This window comes from Pteropus medius, unplaced genomic scaffold, assembly GCF_902729225.1.
Source record: "Pteropus medius unplaced genomic scaffold, Ma_sr-lr_union100, whole genome shotgun sequence".
Taxonomy (NCBI): Eukaryota; Metazoa; Chordata; class Mammalia; order Chiroptera; family Pteropodidae; genus Pteropus; species Pteropus medius.
The window spans coordinates 142,590-162,413 of record NW_024356335.1 but is presented as its reverse complement, the minus strand read 5'-3'; the positions used below and the strand labels follow the sequence as shown (position 1 = coordinate 162,413).

Here is a 19,824-nt window from a genome sequence, read left to right as displayed (position 1 = left end):
ATGGGACCTGGAAGTTGTCTCTGTCCAGCGAGGGCTGCCCTTCCGGTTCCGTTGGGTCCCCCTTTGGCTCGGGTTCCCTGCCCCTCCCCCTTTCCGGAGCCCCGAGGGGCCGGAGCTCCTAGCGGTGCCGGATCCTGACGGCGGCCTTCCCCTGGGTCTGTAAGTGCGGAGGCGGCCGGAGCACCGGGCAGGGGTACGGGGTCTCTCAGGATGGAGCCCCATTGGGGCCTTGGATTGGCCAGGACCAGCACTGGGATGGGGGCCGAGGGGCTGGCTTAGGCCCGGGGGGACTTAAGGAGCCCTTGGCCCAGCCCCCGCCGCGCCCCGCCCCTTTCCCTTCCCTCTTCTGCTGTGGGTAGCTTAAAGATGCTCCAGGGAACTCCTCCTGGGACCCCAGCCGAGGGCCCAGCAGTTGGCATGGATGCCCGACCCTGGCTGATTGTAGGAAGTGCCGGAGTGAGGCCCTGGCGAGGCCTCAGTGCCAGCCTGCGAGAATCACTATGAGGTTCCCCTTTGGCCGGGATTTTCCGAAATCTGCTACTGGCTACAACACTTTTTAGACTACTGGCACTGTGCCAGGCACTGGGGATTCGTAAGAAATGGTTCCAGTTTTCGCGGTCAAGTTTGGGAGCCAAATATAAACAAATGAATGCTCTTACATGTGTATCAGTCATATATGTATGAACTGCACAAGGGGCAATTGCTGGGAAGGCTGAAGAAAGTGACCTCTGAATTATAGTTCTTGGCGAGGATAAGGTGGAGAAGAGCTTTTCAGGTAGAAGGAACAGTTGCAATGCTGTGAAGGAATGGCTGAGCATAACTTGTGTGGGAAGAGGGCGGGGTGGCTCTTGTTCATGGAAGAAATGAGGCTGGGAAAGTAGACCGAGGTCCAGATAGTGAAAGGTTCAGTCCCAAAGGAGATGAATAGTTTTTGAAGAGTTTTGACCAGGAGACTTGATAGGGTCAGATTTGCGCTGTAGAAAGCCACGTTCTGGAGGTCGGCCTATAGAACAGGAATTTCTATCAACTGATTCCGGATTCTTTAGCTAAAGTCTAGGTACTCTTACTGGAAATTCTTTTGTAGGAGTAATGAGATCAGCCTAATGAGAGGTCATGAAGTTCTGAAATCGAGTTATGACAGTATTATTACTCTACAGTTTGAAGGAAGGCAAGTTTGTTGTACTGAATGGTGTCACGACTCCATAATAAATTGGGCGTTGAGGATGAGAGAGGTACCAGCCTCTTAGGCCTTCGATAGTTGAAGAATGTTGATGCTACCATCAGCAATAAAACCATAATCTTAGTGTAGATTACAAATTTATTTTTTAAATACATCGAATTAAAGGTCTACTGGAACTGTCCAGTATAGGCTTGGAAGTGCAGATCCGCAGCTTAGCCTGTGGCTAGAGGTAAAGGTTTGAGTCATCAACATAGAGGTGGAAGCCGTGGGAGTAGTTGGCATCAGGAAGGGATTATTGAGAAAGAAGGCAATAATTCAGGGGAGTGGTTGCATTTATGAAGCAGAAAGAGTAATGGTTGGTGTAGTGGCAGAAACAAGTAAAGGATAAATCATGAGTGCAGAGTTCCAGCAACCAAGAAGACCCAGAAATCAAGAAAAGAGAATTTTGAGAAGTGTTCACTGGAGAGCATTGGGGGAGTGAGGGGAAAAAAAGTTTGCATTTCTTTATTAAGAGATCATTAGCGACCTTTTAAAAAGCAATTTTAATAGCGTGATGAGGTGACGATACCTGAAATAATGGAGACCTCAACTAGTTTGGTGTTAGAGAATGAGGGTGAGAAAAGGCCACATACGAAGGGTTTCAAGGGGAAAATTGACAAGCTTCATTTGTTTACCTAACAAACGCTTATAGAGCACGTTCCAGGCACTGTTCTAAACTCTTTTTAAAATGAACTTAAAAATATAAATGTAATTTAATTTCCCATAACAACACTATGAAGTAAAATTACTATTTGACAGGAGGGAAAACTGAAACACAGAAGTGGTTAAGTAACTTGCCCAAGGTCACACGGATACTAAGTGGGTGAACAGGGTTTTTGATCATAGGAAATATGGCTCCAGAATCCGTGGTTTTACACCACTCCACTCAGCAGTGACTAAATTTCAGAGTCAAAGGAGTGGGAAAAATTTAAGCAAGGTAGGCTCATTGATAAAAAATGGAGAGGCTTGGAAGGAGATCCAGATTAAGAAGAAGGTAAGTAATGAATTTATGTTTGTTATATATTTGTTTTTTATTTCTTTTTCTTTCTTTCTTTTTTTTTTTTTTCCTCTGTCTTAGAGCCTTTTCCAATCTGTCATTTTAGGTCAGTTTCTTTCACAATTAGGTCAGTTTATATATTGCTTTCATCTATCACTTATTTCTAATCCTGTCTCCTCTTTAGCTCTAGACCCGTATCCAACTAGCTAATGGATCTTCCCCTTCATTTCATGCTGGTTTCTCTGACTAAACATTTTAAGACCAGACCCATGATCATCCCCTCTAATATTCCCTAGCTTATTAAATGACACTCTCAAAGACATCCGGTTACTCAAACCAAATATCTTGGAGTCATCTTGACCTTTCTTTTCTTGTTCTCCACTTTAGTCACTAAGTCCATCAGTTCTTTGTTTGAAATACCTCCGAAATCTGTGTCTTCTCTCCATCCTTATTATTGTTGTCTATATCAGGCCCTCATCGTTTCTATCTTGATCTGTTAGAGTAATAGGACTCTAACAGGTTTCCTTGCCTCCATATCCACTGGTCTCAGGGCCATCCTCCATACATTTTTATTTTTGATGTATTGAGTTTTAGACAGTGCAGGCGTTTAGATATCACACATTTCAAGTAATAGAATAATAGCCTAGGGCAGATATTAGTTTGGGGTAGTTTGAATTGAGGTTAAGTTTGGTTATGATTGGCCATGAGTGTGGGGAGTTAGGAATTTTTAAATAGAGAAGCTAATAAAACATTGAGAAACCCGACAGCCTTCCCGAGGAAGTAAGCCTTGAAAAAAAAAAACAGGAAAGAATCAAGGACTAAGCTGTAAAGGATATACTTACTGTTACACAGTTTAGTGAACTCCTCAAGGAACAGACCAGCATAAGGATGGTAGAAACTGAGGCCAGTAACTAAGTAGCTTGCCCACTTCTGTACAACAGTTTAAAAAGAATGAACTAGATCTGTTTATTCAACGTATATAGCTCTCAAAAACAATAGACGAAAAAAGGAAGTTGCAAAACTACATATAGTTTATGTATAAGAAACAATTTTATTTTATATTTTCTGTGGCTAGGCATATAGAAGTGTTGTTATTAAAATGGGGGGAATGCTATTCACGAAGGACCAAACTTAGAACAAACTGAGTACTGAGCAAAAGGTAGCTGGGAAAGAAGACTTTTTCTTCATAATGTTCAAAATTTTTCCAGGGAGGATATATTTCTGTATATATTATTTAGAACTACAAGTTAAAACAAAAGAGTGAAAACTTGGAGGATACAGTGTTGTGAACGTTACCCAAAAGAAGAAAAGGATTGAGGTTTATAGAGAAAGGCTCTAGTGTATTATTATGACCTCTTTGAAGGTGGCATGTGGTGTTAATGAAAGAAAAGATTTCGAGTAGTTGTGAGTGCTAAGTTGAAAGATAAAGGCACTTTTAGGAGGTAGATGAGGAAGCAGACTGACATATAACTTGGGAGTTTATTGTACAGAGTAGAAAAGTTTTCCTTATCAGGAGTTGTTAGAGACATTTGAGATAAACTCACTGCCCGTGGCACACCAGTGAACATTGTCTAAGTCTAACTTAGAATATTCACTAAGCCTTTTTGGTTACTCATGTTTGACCAACGAGAAATTTTCCAACCAGTTATACTTAGAAGTTAACTACAGTTGGGGATTCTGAAAATCAGATATACTCATCATTTTAATTCTCCGTTTTCTTTGCAAATGGCATGCAGTTTCAGTCTACAAAGATAAATACACAAAAGATGGAAAAATAACATGAAGTTAAAATAGGTGAGAAAGGATGGCAAAACAAGGTTAAGGGAATAAAATGCAACCAGGAATATGACTAATACATAAGTGGCTTACTTATTTGGCTATAAGCTGTACTTTGTTTTTAAACATAAACCTTTTATTGAACTAAATACACAAAAGCATATAAATCACAAGTGTATAACTGGATGAGTGTGAGCAGGGAAATCTGAAAAGTTCTACAGTTGACATCCATAAGATAAAACTTCATCTAGCCTGGTTATTCAACGCATGTATTCTGGCATCATGAAGCTCAGATACAAGTTCCAGCTCTAAGGCTTAATTAACACTTTCCACCTCTCTTAAAATTGAGGAAGTTATTTATCTTCACCAAGCTTGAATTTCCTCATATGCAAGGTGGGGATGATAATAATACCTACCTCATAGGGATTTTGAAAATTATGTGGGTCAATTTAGGTAAAGCTCTTAGCACTGTAACTGGTACATAGCAAGCCTTCAGTAAAGATTAGCTATCATTTTTCTAATTTTTAAATAAAATTAAGCCAGTTCATAAGAAACACAGTTGTTTCTTTTAATTTCTCATTTTTAAAAAGTGAAAGAAAAATAACATTTTTGAAAAATTTGGTTTTATATTGTCAAAACTATTTTGAAAATAAACCCCAGGACACTCAAAAGATGATTATGTAATTTATTGAAAATGAAGAGCATCTCTACCACAGCTCAATAATAATTTCTTAGGGAACATTAAGAGTTAATAATTCTGTTGGCTTTTGTTGAATGAGCTGTGTAAAAATTAACAGTCGGTCCTTGCCCTCAAATAATTAACAGTCTATTAGAAAGAGAAACTTTCCAGTGACAGGAAACAATTGAGAGTTAAACTTGTGCCCTGGAAATAAGAGTTTATCAGAAGGAGACAATACAGTGGGCTGACACATATTAGGGAAAACGTCTCAGAATAAATGTTCCTCACATTCTTGGGCTATAGCAGACCAGTCAATGTAATAAGCACTTTCCTGGGATACCTGTTTGGCTGGTCAAAGTCGGTAAGTTTCTTGAGACTGATGGGTAGGAAGTAAATGAAACTGTACTCAGGTCCTCATCTTTGGAACTTCAAGGAACAGTTATCCCTGAAGATAATTGTCTAAAGCATTGTGAGTACTGTCACACGATAAATGGAAGCCATTAATGCTCATTTTTAGGTGTGAGTGGGAAAATACTGACCCAAGGGTAGATTTAAGACAAGCTAAACTCTAAAAGAGAATGCCCCTTTTGTTTGGCAACTTGAAACAATAGTCATTTTTATAAATCCGGTTATAAATTGGGATATTTACTCTTTCCAGAATGAACATATTAAGCTACTGTAATAGCTCAAAGAGACCAGTGATGATACAGTTTTGCTGCTTTCTTTACTGATATATTCCCTGTATCTCCTAGATTTTTCCTTTATATTTGATATTCACCTACTTTTCTCTGATGTAACATTAGCTTGTCTACATCCCTCCTCTCGTATTTATAGTGATGGTTCATTGTACATTCAGAATGCCATACAAGGGAAAAGCGTATTAATTTATGTATGTATTTTTTTGTTAATATACTTGTGCCATACCAGTTCTCCCTCCTAAATTTCACCTTCCTTTCAATAATAGTTTCAGTCACCTGAACTGTTTAAGTTTAGAACCTTTTACACATTCCTTTTTTCTCATTCTCTGTATCCAGTAAGCTACCTAGTTCTTTGAAATATCTTTTATTGTTTTTCCTTGCTCTTTATTCCCATTTTCATTCCTTTCTAGGCTCTCATGGCCTCAGACCTGTAATGTACCTGCAGACGTTGAGCTGGTCTTTCTAACGGCAATTCCTCCTTCTCGCCACTGTCAAACAAATCCTCTAAGTTCAATAAACGCAAACTTAGCACTGCCGTGTGTTTAGTACGATATTAGGTGGCAGGAATACACACCAGTTTCAACAGAAGAGGGTTGGGCCAGTTATGTGGCTGCAGTAAGTAGAAGTTGAAGCAAAAGGAAACTATTTTCATTAGAAGATGCAGGTTCCCAACATCAGCCCATTGACTAGGATAGATAGTAATGGCATGAAGTTTGCAGTTTGGCATGGAAGGAACAAGTATTTAATAAAATATTTTGAATGTTATGATAGAATTAATTGGTCCAGTAGAAACAACTGTTCTAGTCTAAGGGGTCAAGGAAGGGCCTCTCAGGGGAAATAAAGGAATCAAAACTGGCTAGGAATAGTGTTCTAAAGTGAAGAAATAACTGTGCTAGGGCTTGGCATCAATAGAGTGCTATCATGCACCAGGCACTGAGCAATATCAGTGATACCTGGACTCTGCCTTCAGGAACTGGTGTCCTATGAACCTTTGTCAGTCAATGTTATGGAGGATAAGATATAAAGATTGGGCTTCAGGATCCAGATGTGGCCAGGAGCAGCTGGTTGTTTCATATGATTCTCAACTACAGAGTTGATGAATGCACAACGTTCAAGGTGAATTTATTGATGCACTGAGATTACAGAGCTATTTCTCAAGGGTAGACCCGATCATACCTACACTCTCACAGAAGACTGATACATACACAGAGTGCTGGTTTATTATTTTTACAATGGCTGGTGGACTGGAATTATCATGGTAGCATGGCTAATTCATCCTTCCCTTTAAAGAGGCACATGGGAAGCCAGTCGTTTGGAGAGGATGGAATCAGAACATGGGGACTTTCTCCAAAGGAATTGCTATATAAAGGGACAAATACGCAGTGCGTTTTGGCAAAGGACCTTCTCCCTGGTTGAATGGGTTATGCCAATATTTACCTTAATTATTATTAGGTTTATTTAATCAGTTTATACTCAAGAAGTTAGTCTTCATCTAGGAGACAATAGGAAGTCACAGAAGGATTTCAAGCAGGGGTTGGATATAATCAGATAGGTGTTTTTGAAAGATGACATGTGGTCATGTCAAAGTTAGGTTAGAGGGAATAGAAGCTGGAAGCCAAGGAACATTTATGAATCAGTTCTAGTTGTCTGGTTGATGAGTAATAATGGATAAATAGGGATAAAGAAGAAAGAACAGAAACTAGTGAGGATTAGTTAGATCTACCTTACTCCTACTCAGATTCCCACTAAGTGGCTCATCTGGTTTTTCTGTATTAAATATTTTATTTACTTTGTAGATCAAGAAATGTTTCTTAAGAGAGAGTTTAGATTTGTCCGAAATGCACAGGATAAAGACCTATGCCTTTGACACTATCTAAACGTTATTCCTTTAGCTCTGTAATTTTCATTTTATCACAGAAATACTTGTGTGAATAAATTCACATCAATTTCTTTTTTTTTTTTTTTTTTTTTTTTTTTTTTTTAGGTAGTAACCCTTTGGTTGACTCTCACATTGCAAGTACTTGTCAGCTTACAATCTCTTATTTTTTACGCCTACAGCACCTGGTCTTCCTAGGCGGTCTCCCATCCAAGTACTAACCAGGCCCGCCCCTGCTTAGCTATCGAGATCAGACGGGATCAGGCTTGTTCAGGGTGGCATGGCCGTAGACCACATCAATTTCAACACAAGAGGATTTACCAAGGAATGGGGCAAGCCATGCCACTGCAGTTCTTTAAAATACAAAGCAAAGGAAAAGTGTTTTTTATTTGAAGAAGCAGGTTCACAGTATCATGCAAAATAAAATTGCTACTTCATTATTACTTGTTGCCATGTTTTAGTTCGTTTTTGAAACCTGATAGAATTCTCATTTTATAAGCAAAAAAAAAAAAAAAAAGATCTTGGAGTAATTCAAGCACTGTTCTTGTTAAGTATCTTACAAAGTTGAATGAATGCCAAACTATTTACACTGATGCAGGTCCACTCCTTAGGTGCAATTGACACTTGATATTGGCAAGGAGTATGGAGTATTTTTCACAGCCTTTGAAAGCTGCTATTCTGCTTCCTCTTTCAAGGAAAATTTCATTTGGATACATACAAACAGATATGACAACATGAATTTGGTTTTGGAAGGAAAATCCAGGTTTCTTAATTGTTTGAATTTTCTTAAATTCATCCTTTTTACATTTCTGTTCTTTAGGTCTGCCAAAATGTCTGAAAGATCAGATCTCCTTCACTTCAAGTTTGAAAATTATGGAGATTCAATGTTACAAAAAATGAACAAATTAAGAGAAGAGAATAAATTTTGTGATGTTACAGTTCTCATAGATGATATTGAGGTACAGGGGCATAAAATTGTGTTTGCCGCAGGTTCCCCCTTCCTAAGAGACCAGTTTTTACTGAATGATTCCAGAGAGGTGAAAATCTCCATATTACAGAGTTCCGAAGTGGGCAGACAACTGCTCTTATCCTGTTATAGTGGTGTGCTGGAATTTCCTGAGATGGAACTGGTAAATTACTTGACTGCTGCGAGTTTTCTTCAGATGAGCCACATTGTAGAACGGTGCACACAGGCCCTGTGGAAGTTTATAAAGCCAAAACAAGCAATGGATAGTAAAGAGGGATGTGAACCGCAGAGTGCTTCTCCCCAGTCAAAAGAACAGCAGGGAGATGCCAGAGGCTCCCCAAAGCAGGACTCACCTTGTATTCATCCATCTGAAGACAGTATGGATATGGAGGACAGTGATATTCAGATTGTTAAGGTAGAATCTATTGGGGATGTATCAGAGGTTAGAAGTAAAAAAGATCAGAACCAGTTTATTTCTTCTGAACCCACTGCTTTACATTCATCAGAGCCCCAGCACTCCCTGATAAATTCAACTGTGGAAAACAGAGTAAGTGAAATAGAACAGAACCATCTCCACAATTATGCCCTCTCTTACACAGGCAGTGATAACATCATCATGGCCTCAAAAGATGTCTTTGGGCCTAATATTCGAGGTGTAGACAAAGGCCTACAGTGGCATCATCAATGCCCAAAGTGTACCAGGGTGTTTCGTCACCTGGAGAACTACGCCAACCATTTAAAAATGCACAAACTCTTTATGTGTCTACTCTGCGGCAAGACTTTTACTCAGAAAGGCAACCTTCATCGACACATGCGTGTGCATGCCGGCATTAAACCTTTCCAGTGTAAGATCTGTGGGAAAACCTTTTCTCAGAAGTGTTCCTTACAGGATCATCTTAACCTTCACAGTGGAGATAAGCCCCATAAGTGTAACTATTGTGACATGGTTTTTGCACATAAGCCAGTTTTGAGGAAACACCTTAAACAGCTGCATGGCAAAAACAGCTTTGATAATGCCAATGAAAGAAATGTGCAAGACCTCACAGTGGATTTTGATTCTTTTGCATGTACAACAGTCACAGACTCTAAAGGGTGTCAGCCACAGCCTGATGCAACACAGGTCCTGGATGCAGGTAAACTGGCCCAAGCTGTCCTGAACTTGAGGAATGATAGTACTTGTGTGAATTGAGTAGGGGCTTTATGCTCGTAACTAGAACTGACTGAAAACGTGGCAATAGTCCGAGTCTTTTTAGGAGTGATATTGCTAGTTTGACTTCTCCAAAGCCTCTGTACAGGTTGTAGGGGTGAATCAAAGCACTAACAGACCAGGCAGCTTAACCACTTGGAGTGGTCTTGCCTGCCTTTTGCCCTTTCCCATTTTCTGTTTTGAATTATCTTGTGACTTCTGTTATCCTTTCCAAGGAGTAGTCCATTTGTCTACCTAACACTGACTTATGTTTTAGACTGACACCATTTTAGGCTTTTCACTGGACACATTCTGAAGGTACCAACAAGTATAGGTACCATCGCCTATACTCCACTAATAGATGCTATGCCAAGAAATGATATTTTTCTTTGGCAGAAAATAGGCTGGGATCTAAGGTGATGTTGGTATTGGCCTGAATATGTGATAGAACTTCTGGTTGCCTATTGATAATTCATCTGTGTATGATGAATGAATGGATCTGCTTTCTACCATTTGTACTTTTCTTGAAGCTCGCTATAAAAAAATATTTTTGGTTGTTCTATACTCTGATTTTCAACAGTATTATGGCCCAACTTCATGTCATTGAATTGTTCACAAAAACCATCTTTGTACAATCTTTTAAGCAATACCGGCAGACATAGGTAGGAATCACCATGAGGAGCATAATCAAGAAGGACAGAAGTACAGTAATAGTACAACAGTTATGTACATGGGGGGCAGTCTTCCCAAAAAGAAGCTTACAATATGTAATTTATTTGTTGATGCTTTTGAAGTCAGGATGGCTCCTGGCATACTTATAATGGTCTCTCTAAAACAGCGCTATTTGGGAGTCGGTCTCCAGATTCTATTTTAGAGGTTAACCATCAGAAAGGTGTTTAGCCTTCGGAGTTTGTCCAGTGTGCAAACAGTCTTTGAATTCACATTTTCCCACGTACCTTAATTTTTAAAATAGATGAAAAAAGTGAAGCACGGAAAGGGCAATCAGGTTTTTGCATTCAGATATCCCTATAAAGGTACACAGTCTCACCTTGCCATGTTTGTTAGATGGCAGATTCATAGTTGTTCTTCCAATATGGAAAACAGAACAACTGTTTTTCCTAAAGCACATAGTATAGTTCAGAAATAGAAACTTGAGTTGTATTAGTTTCTCACCCATGAGGTAGACTTAGGTAATAGAAGTATTAGAGCCCTTAGAGAATCTTAAACCATTTACTCCACCTCTTTTTTTTTTTTTAATTGGGGTATCCAAAGCCCAAAGAGGTGGCCTGGCCAAGGCTGGCCAAAGTAGATAAATAACTAAACATGAGCTGATGTTGCCTCATCTCTTCTATCTCTTGGCTTGAAAAGATTTAGTACATGATCAAGAATACATTCGCAACAAGCTCACCTTTGTGAATCCCTGTTGGCTTTCTGAGACAGCTTGGATTTTGCAAACAACATATCAAATATCACAGGATTTACTTTCGTTAATTATATTTTGGTTAGAATGAATATTACATTCTTCCCAAGCAAGTGACTGATTCGTTGGGTATTGGTTAGGGAGGGAAAGGACAAGTCAGAATAAATGAAAAGGATCCAAATGTGAAACTGATTTTGTCTGGAAACTATTTGGTTTCCATCAGGATTTTCTGTTTTTATTTTTGAACTGTGAGAGTGCATGTACAGATAAACAAAAAATTAGCTTTGAGTAGTCAGAGGGAATTCTTAAAATTGTTATAATTTGATGCATTTACATATTAATCTGATTTGAGGTATAATTTATACCTTTTGTTAAAATACTTAAAATGAGAATAAAACTGATAAGACTAGTAGGTATCTTATGCCTAAAGTCACTCATATGGTCTAATGATGCTGCCTAGCGTTGATTTTTATATGATCCAGCCAAAGAGTACCAATTCTATGCAACAATGAGACGCTAACATGTTAGCCACTATTTTCTCTGAACATCATTTCATCACAGAAATTTCAAGCTGGAGTGCTTCCTTTGCTTGCATTCACATCCCGTTTTTGTCACTGGTTTGAAAACTAATTGGTGTGGGTTCAAATAAGATTGGTCTCTTTGGTTGGAGACTATTACTGGGTTCATTCGGTCATTCAAGAAACATTTATTGAGCACCTACTGTTGCCAGGCACTATGCTAGATATGACAATAAGAAGGTAAGATTGCTGTCGTCTCTGCCCTCAGAGAGCTTACAGTCTCATGTGATCTTCAGGAGACAAGATGTCGATTTGATTTTATACTAGAAATAATAAAGGAAACTGCTTTGCTTTCTTTGACCACTTAAACTCAGCATCTTGATGGTTTTGTATCAGTAAAATTTATAGTTCCCACCTTTTGTAACTGCAAACCACTGAAATGATTTACAGTCTCCTCCATTTCTTGGCTGGAGAGGTGTTCTGTTTCTGTGAGACGTTTTCTTAATTTTGCTGGGACTTGACTTTTCTCCTGTTTATACATATTTCTTAGATTGTATTGCAGAGTGGTCAGTTATTGATATAAAATACATTTTATAGGGGAAGATGACTTTCCAAACTAGTCATATTCTTATAGAGGAAGATTTTTAAAAGCCTTAGTTATTCAACATTTGTATTGTATGGATCCTTAGGATAACTAAAAAGGAGAGAACACTCTCTTTACCATAGTTTGTATTTTAAAAAAATTACTGTCACAATTATTTATTTATTATTTAATTTTAAAGACAAACTCCAAACCGAAGTGGCTCTGAGGTAAATCAGATGTGGTTTTAATTTGTTTTAGTTTCTTTATTAGAAGATCTATAAATGGAGGGTGGCCAGTGTCACTACTTTTAAAACATTGTCCTAAACAAACAACCCAGAACATTTTATTTCAGCTGGTGAATAGCTGTTCTAAATCTGTTGTATGTTAGACATACTACGAACTACCTCTTCACTTATTATGGGGAAGTTTCCTTAATAAAAGTGTGACAAAGCTCTGGTGTGAGTAGTTTATTTTCTCTCTCCCCTCCTACTTTCCTTTTCAGTTGCTTGAATTTGAATACAGGCATGCTTTCTTCATTCCTGTTCTTTAAAACATATTAAACATGTTGAGCTTGGCTTCAGAAGCAAATCTGAGTTACCCAGAAATTGTTACTATGGTCAGTTACTTCCATGAGAACCTGTTGACTCTGGGTAGAGCAACAGCTTTTAAAAATGGGTTTAGACAATTCTTTCATTTGGCAAATACTTGATGCCTAAGTGCTAGACTTAAGGAATGCAAAGATCAGTAAGGCACCGTCCTAAATACCTCTGCCTAGATGGGGCACAGATTTCAACACAGAAATGATAATTGCAATAATGAAGGCAGCCAAAGGGTTGACAGGCTCCTAATTGAGAGCCAGCTAATTCAGGGGCAGTTCACGATGGCTTCAGGGATGACTGAATTTTGAAGGACAAAGGGTAGGAGGGATCGAGCAAGCCAGACCAACAGTTTAGATGGAAGGCCTTCGTGTGCCCGGAACTGGGGGAGGGAGGGATGGAGAGTGGGCGGAGGAGAACCAAAAAGGAAGCGATAGGTAGCGTGAAGAGAGCCAGAGGTTGGGGACAGAGCCTGATGGGGCATTAGCTAGGCAATCTCGAATACTGGTCCCTATGGCAGTTTTCTTTCCTCCGCCTTTTGAATTGTAGATGGCCCATTAAGGAGAGAGCCTCCCAGCGGTCCTGGCGCAGGATACTCTGCAAGAAGCGCTGTACCCCAACTTTACAACCCGTCTGCGATTGGGAAGTTGGGGAGAACTCACGAAGGGCAACGGCTCACGTGCCGAAACTGGGACCGACGAGATGGGATTTGCCGGAATTCGGGGGGCCTTTTTGCCTTTCCAGGGCCGCGGGGTACGGGGTATGAGGAAGGGAGAATGACTCAGAATGTCCTTCCGGGACGCGCAGCCCGCCTGGGGAGGAAAAGAGCTGGTTGACACCGGATGTGCTTCCTCCCAGGCTAAGCCCACCTTCCGGCCCGGGCTGCCGCTGCCGCGGAAAGCTTGGCTCTGGTTTTCCGAGTGGGTGAGTGAGCGCGGGGGAGACTCGGACAGGTGGGGAAGCCTGAGGAAAAGGAGGGAGGCTGGGCGCGGCCCGGGAGTGGCCAGACCGGTGCTGCCGACAGGGCCTTGGTCCTGGCAGCCTTGGCTTGGGAAGACCTGTGGCAAGCTGGTGCATCTTCCAGGCCACCGGGGATCCGGATTCAGCTCCTACTGTGTGCAGGTCCCCTGGGCGCTCTGCAGGAACTCATGAACCAGGCACCATTTCGTCGTGCGCGGGAAGCAACCGATTCTGGTGGAGAGATAGGAGGCAGAGTCACAAAAGTCTTATTTGATTTGGGCCTTAAAGGAGACAAATCGCTAGCTGGGAAAAGTAACATGGAAGCGCAAGTGTAACATGTGCAAAGGTGCATTCGGGTCTTCTTCTTTGGGCAATGGCGAAAACCTGGACATAAAAGGAGCTTCGATGAAAGAGAATAAAAGAAAGATAAAGCCATAGAGATGCTTAGGGCCAAACCATAAAGGATCTCGCATTTGCTAAAAAGTTAGTCTGTCCTGGAGTTAGAGTGGAGCAATGGAGGATTTAAAACAGGAGAGGGTAAAAAAGAAGTTTTAAAAGATGTTAATTTTGGTGGCACTCAAGCGGATAATTTGCAATATAGGAGCTTGCGGTATCAAGGCGACCTGTTGAAAGACATTGCGATCAATGACTGAGGTCAACAGAATGAGGACCTGAAGTAGCGATGGGGAGTAGGAAGTTTGAAGATTACATTAAGTTTTTCTAATTTGGGAAACTCATAAATCCATTTAGCAATGCGCATTAACAATGCTCTTGACCACAAGGCACATAAATTTAGCCCAGGAGAAAAACATGGATACTTAAGTACAATTAAATGTAAAGAGTGCCGTGAAAAAACATAAAATGTGCCATGAGATCATAGAGAAATGCATTTTAATTTTCTGATTTTTGAGATGGTGGCATAGGAGTTCACTCGTAGCACCCAGATTAGAATTTGAGTCTTCGTTTTACCCAACTCAGGTTTGAAATTTGCATGTTTGCTTGTTTTTACTGTCACAGTGTAAGAAAGCATTTCTTATCTATACATCAATTTTTGTGTTTTGTTTTGCTTAGATTGTGACCATGGCTGCTGAGTCTGATGTTCTGCACTTCCAATTTGAACAGCAAGGAGATGTTGTCTTGCAGAAAATGAATCTCTTGAGACAGCAGAATTTATTTTGTGATGTGTCAATTTATATTAATGACACTGAGTTCCAGGGGCACAAGGTGATTTTAGCTGCTTGCTCCACTTTCATGAGAGATCAGTTTTTACTCACACAGTCAAAACATATCAGAATCACCATCTTGCAGAGTGCAGAAGTTGGCAGAAAATTGTTGCTCTCTTGCTATACTGGAGCACTTGAAGTTAAAAGGAAAGAGCTTTTAAAGTATTTGACTGCTGCTAGTTACCTTCAGATGGTTCACATTGTGGAAAAGTGCACAGAAGCTTTGTCAAAGTATTTGGAAATTGATCTTTCTATGAAAAACAATCAACATACCGACCTGTGTCAATCCTCTGATCTGGATGTTAAGAATGAAGAAGAAAACTCAGATAAAGAATGTGAAATAATTGAAATTTCAGAAGATAGCCCTATAAACATAGATTTCCACGTTAAAGAAGAGGAAAGCAATACTTTACAGTCCACAGTAGAGAGCTTGACATCAGAGAGAAAGGAAATAAAGTCACCAGAGCTGTCAGTAGATATAGGTTTTAAAGACAGTGAAATTTGTATCCTCCATGTGGAATCTATCAGTACTGGCGTAGAAAATGGGCAGTTTTCACAGCCTTGCACCTCTTCAAAAGCAAGCCTGTATTTCTCTGAAACACAGCATTCACTGATCAATTCTACGGTTGAGAGCAGAGTGGTAGAAGTTCCTGGGAATCAAGATCAGGGCTTGTTTTGTGGGAATACGGAAGGAAGTCATGGTACAGCGAATGAGATTCAAAATGTGGAAGATGTTTATTCACTGAGGCACCAGTGCCCCAGGTGTCCTCGAGGATTTCTTCATGTCGAAAACTATCTGCGCCACCTTAAGATGCATAAACTATTCTTGTGCTTACAGTGTGGGAAAACATTTACACAGAAGAAAAATCTCAACCGCCATATTCGAGGGCACATGGGCATAAGGCCCTTTCAGTGTAGTGTGTGCTTGAAGACATTTACTGCCAAAAGCACACTGCAGGACCACTTGAACATACACAGCGGGGATCGGCCGTACAAATGCCACTGTTGTGACATGGATTTCAAGCACAAATCTGCCCTCAAAAAGCATTTAACCTCTGTCCATGGCCAGAGCAGTGGTGAAAAATTACCTAGGCATGATCTCAAAAGGCAAAATCTGTTATAATTAGAATCACACTTGCTCTGTAAGCCTTATACCATTCTGTTAGGCAGGTCTTTCTGTAGACATGCAACATTTGTAATATTGCATTTGCCCCCCATTTTGGGTCTTATTTTTGGTCTGCCTACATGTTATTCTTTCAGAACTACCAGTTCCAAAGTGTAGGAGACATGATAAAGCTGATGGGATGCTATCTTGTCTCATGCATTATATATAAATCCCAGTGGTATACCTAGAGAAATACTGTTCTTCTTTTAAATATTCTTCATTCTAGTGACAAAGGATCCAGCAGTATTTCCAGATTGTGATTTTGAGTCTCTAGATAATTGATATAAGTGCAAAATCCAACCATTTAATAACTTTAACAAATTAGGATAATGGGAAGAGAAATTTTAAAAGTTATTCATTATTAGTCATTTTAAGAATAGATAGGACTGGTGAATTTTTTTTTTTTTTTAACCAGCAGCTATTGGACTGTAAACTAAACAACAAGGTACGTGTTGTTTTAAACTCTAAAGGAACACAATTCATATTCACTAGATTGTAGCAGAATTTCCTTATACATGGGTTAATATTCTTTACAGTACTATTTCCACGATTTGTTGATATATTGTTTATAAATGGTTAATTGGGCCTGAATGTCTTGATTTTATTTAATGCAGTTTCATTTAATAATTTTGTGGCCAGTAAAATTATACCTTTGGCTCAAAGCTCTAAAAAATTACTTAGAAATTCCAACTTTACCAAAGATATTTGTTCTACTCTTTCTTTTTTTTAATTTATTTTTTATTTAACATCTAGTAAAATTGACCTTTGTCAATTTTGTACCTATGTATAGAAATGGTGTCCTCAAAACACTAGTGCAAACATCTTTGAGGTCATCAGGCGAAGAAACACTTCCCATAGCTAACTGCTTCTCCTTGCTCGTTTCTTGAACAGTGATGCCCGCTGCTAAACGATTTGTTTTTGGTGTACAGTTTCATGAATTTTAACACATGTATAGATTTGTGCAACCACCACTGCAGTCAGGGTACAGAACATTCCATCACCCCACAAAACTCCCTTATGCTGCCCCTTTGTAGTCAATTCTTCTTCCTAACTCTTAAGTCCTGGCACCAATTCTCTATTGCTATAGTTTTGCCTTTTCTGTAATGCCATAAATGGGATCTTAGAGTATGTTCCCCTTTGAGATGTTTTTTTCACGTAGCATTATGCCTTTGAGATTCATCCATGTTGTGTGTATCAATAGTTTATTCCTTTTCTTATTTTGAATTGTCAGTATAAATTTTATTGCTGTCACTAGGTGAACAGTTTAAACATGAGTATTCATGTTCTCTTAATTATTAATAACTTCATTAACATTAATGCAATTTTTACTTACTATGTGTTGACAGAAATTTTAACCATCTCTAGAGTTTTATGCTATCTTTCCAGAAATGTGCCAAAAGGAAAACTCAACTGTATTACTTAGAGTGATATTTCAGATTGTGTTATGAGCCATTGCTCTCTCATATCCTTGTCTACATGTAGCACAAAACATTTTTTTGTTGTTTTCATAATGCCGATTGAAATATATTGCAGGGCAAATCATATTCTCTAAAACACAGAAACTACTTTTAGTAAAGAAGCCTGATTGTATGCATCTTGTTTTCAAGATGTTCCATTCCACTTCTAGTCACCTCACCTCAGCTTTATGTAGAATTTCTGCTATAATTAGTTGTTGTTGAAGCCCTTCCATGTTTTAATATGTAATAATACTTTACCATTTATAAGAATTTTGTGATGAATCACATGTTAATTGTTAAAAATGTTAATTATCCTTTCTGTGATATATTTGTAAGAAATATATTCTCCATTGAATTTTAACTCAGACTAAAGAATCCAGCTCGTATTTGATAAGAAAACTGACTTCTTGACCCCCAGGTCACCAGTTAGTGAAACTGGACAGATCACTTCTTGAGCTTTCCTTAAATTCATATGTAAAATAATGACTTTGATCTTGATAACTTGTAAGATTATTTCCAGGTCTAAAATTCTATGAATTTTAATTTAAATCTTCCTGCGTTCCTAAGGACAAGGAAGAAGAGAAAGCAAGAGAGGAGAGTTTGGTGTCTTTATGAATGTTGCTAGTTGCATACTCCATTGGAGACAATTTTTCTAAAATAAAGTGTTTTTCTTCTACTTGAGAACAAATAATGTGGCGTGTAATTTTCTTTCCCATTTGACCTATGATTGGCCATTTGTAGGCATGAAAACATTTTTTTCCCCAGAAATAGTTTACAATTGAAATACTTTTCTTATTTTTGCTTCCTGGGATGAAATTTTCTGTGGGAGGGATGGAGATAGGAGGGGCGGGTAAATGAATAGTAGTAAACTGTTTTTTTAGGAATTGTTATCAACTGTCTTTGATGTTTAAAAATTATTGTTGAACTGTTTAGTTTTACGTGTGCCTTGTAAGATTCTTGTGAAATTTTTTGTAAGCACTTTGAATTTTGCTTGAGGGGAGGGGTATTTTGTGAAAGTAATGATTGTTATTTATTATTTATTCCTATTCAGTTAGCACAGAGTGATCTCAAAACATTCCTAGAAGAGTGTCTGATGTGTTTGCATGATGTGTTTAAACAATTTCAGGAAAATAAAATATTTTAAAATGCTGGTATGGCAAAGTGTTGAATTTATTCATTTAAAATACTCACTTTTAGTTTGTGTTTCTGATATGATGGAAAAAATGTAATATGTTTGTGTTCAGCCTTTTCATTTACTGCATTTATGTATAAAAGATCCTGGAAAGGTAGTTGTTACTTTAATGTAAGAGAAAATCTTTTTTTTCCTTGGATGTACTTATCCTATATGTTTACATAAGAAATAATAAACTGGAGGTGGGAATGAAAAGCTTTGTGTTTTGTCTACTATGAATTTTGAGAAGGAAACTATTTCTTTTGGCTATTCATTCATTCAAATATTTACAGAGCCCTTACACCATGTATACCTGTACTAGAAGTTAGGTATACAACACAAATCCCTGCTCTCCTGAAACTTAAATTCTAGTGGAGTGAGGCAAACTAAATAAGTAAAATTAATGTATGTCAGATTTTGGAAATGGAGTTGGAGGAAATAGAGCAGGGAGTGCCAGGGAAAGGAAAGTGGGATTGTTATTTTAAATATAGTGGTGAGGCCATCTTTGAAAAATCTTTGATTATCATATACACTGTCCAGTAGAAAAGATAATACTATATGTTATATAATATATGTATAATGTACACACACACACACACATCATTATCTAGTGGAATGGAAAACAGTGAACCAAATGAACCATTTGGGAAACTTTAGGATTGGCATATACTGCGTAAAGAGTAGAGAATGAAAAGGATAAAAATTTATGAGAGAAAAGTCTTTGACGTGGCCAGTGAATATATTTTTAAAACACTGATGTTTTTCTGTCTTCCAAGCAGTAATAACCATATATTTCTAAGCTCATTATAGTTTATAAACTACTTTTCCATATGTTTTCTAATTCGTGGTAGGTGTACTCCCATAGATGCTTTTGTTAGACATCTGGTTACACATTGGAAAGTGCCTTGAGTTTAATTACAATTCATGGCCATTTTCTTAATCTGTGGTTTTCAGTTTCTCAACAGGAACAAAGTACATAGTAGCTGCCTTTTACCATTATTTCGATGATTAAACAAAATATAAATAAAACTAAAAATTAAATTTTTATGACATAACACAGGACCTGGCACATAGTAAGTAGGCCCATATATTTTAATTCCCTTATCTCGTTTCTCAATGTTTCTTCATCTATAAAAATAATTTCTTACAATTTGCTCTGGAAAATACTTCAACAAATATTGAGTTATTAATGCCAGAATTTGTGCTTGAATTTTGACCTCTGCCAGCTTCTGAGAAGCTCAAAGTTTCTCCTTAATAAAGAGCTATGTTATTTTCTGCCAAACAAATGCTCTTTTAAAAAAGGGGTGGGGGAGGGTGAGGATTGTTTGGCACC

The 19,824-nt window shown here is 38.5% G+C and overlaps 2 protein-coding genes and 1 pseudogene across 9 annotated transcripts; 2 read left to right on the top strand and 1 right to left on the bottom strand.

The window, feature by feature from the left end:
- Positions 1-36: 36 nt before the first annotated feature.
- On the top strand, positions 37-12,372 carry ZBTB26 (zinc finger and BTB domain containing 26). Of its 5 annotated transcripts, none has more exons than XM_039861497.1 (2): positions 37-159; positions 8,066-12,372. In XM_039861497.1, exon 2 carries the CDS (start codon positions 8,076-8,078, stop codon positions 9,399-9,401), a length of 1,326 nt encoding a protein of 441 aa, XP_039717431.1. In that variant the 5' UTR covers positions 37-159; positions 8,066-8,075; the 3' UTR covers positions 9,402-12,372. The 5 variants fall into 5 exon arrangements, with proteins under 5 accessions (XP_039717431.1, XP_039717427.1, XP_039717429.1 ...); XM_039861493.1 differs by having other exon boundaries at positions 51-159; positions 7,428-12,372; XM_039861495.1 differs by having other exon boundaries at positions 78-155.
- Positions 139-18,707, top strand: ZBTB6 (zinc finger and BTB domain containing 6). 4 transcript variants are annotated; one of them, XM_039861502.1, is made up of 2 exons: positions 139-159; positions 14,547-18,707. In XM_039861502.1, the coding sequence occupies exon 2, from the start codon at positions 14,556-14,558 to the stop codon at positions 15,819-15,821; it is 1,266 nt and encodes a 421-aa protein (XP_039717436.1). In that variant the 5' UTR covers positions 139-159; positions 14,547-14,555; the 3' UTR covers positions 15,822-18,707. The 4 variants fall into 4 exon arrangements, with proteins under 4 accessions (XP_039717436.1, XP_039717432.1, XP_039717433.1 ...); XM_039861498.1 differs by lacking the exon at positions 139-159 and adding an exon at positions 12,899-13,439; XM_039861499.1 differs by lacking the exon at positions 139-159 and adding an exon at positions 13,335-13,468.
- On the bottom strand, positions 7,419-7,537 carry LOC120601808 (uncharacterized; annotated as a pseudogene).
- Positions 18,708-19,824: the final 1,117 nt, after the last annotated feature.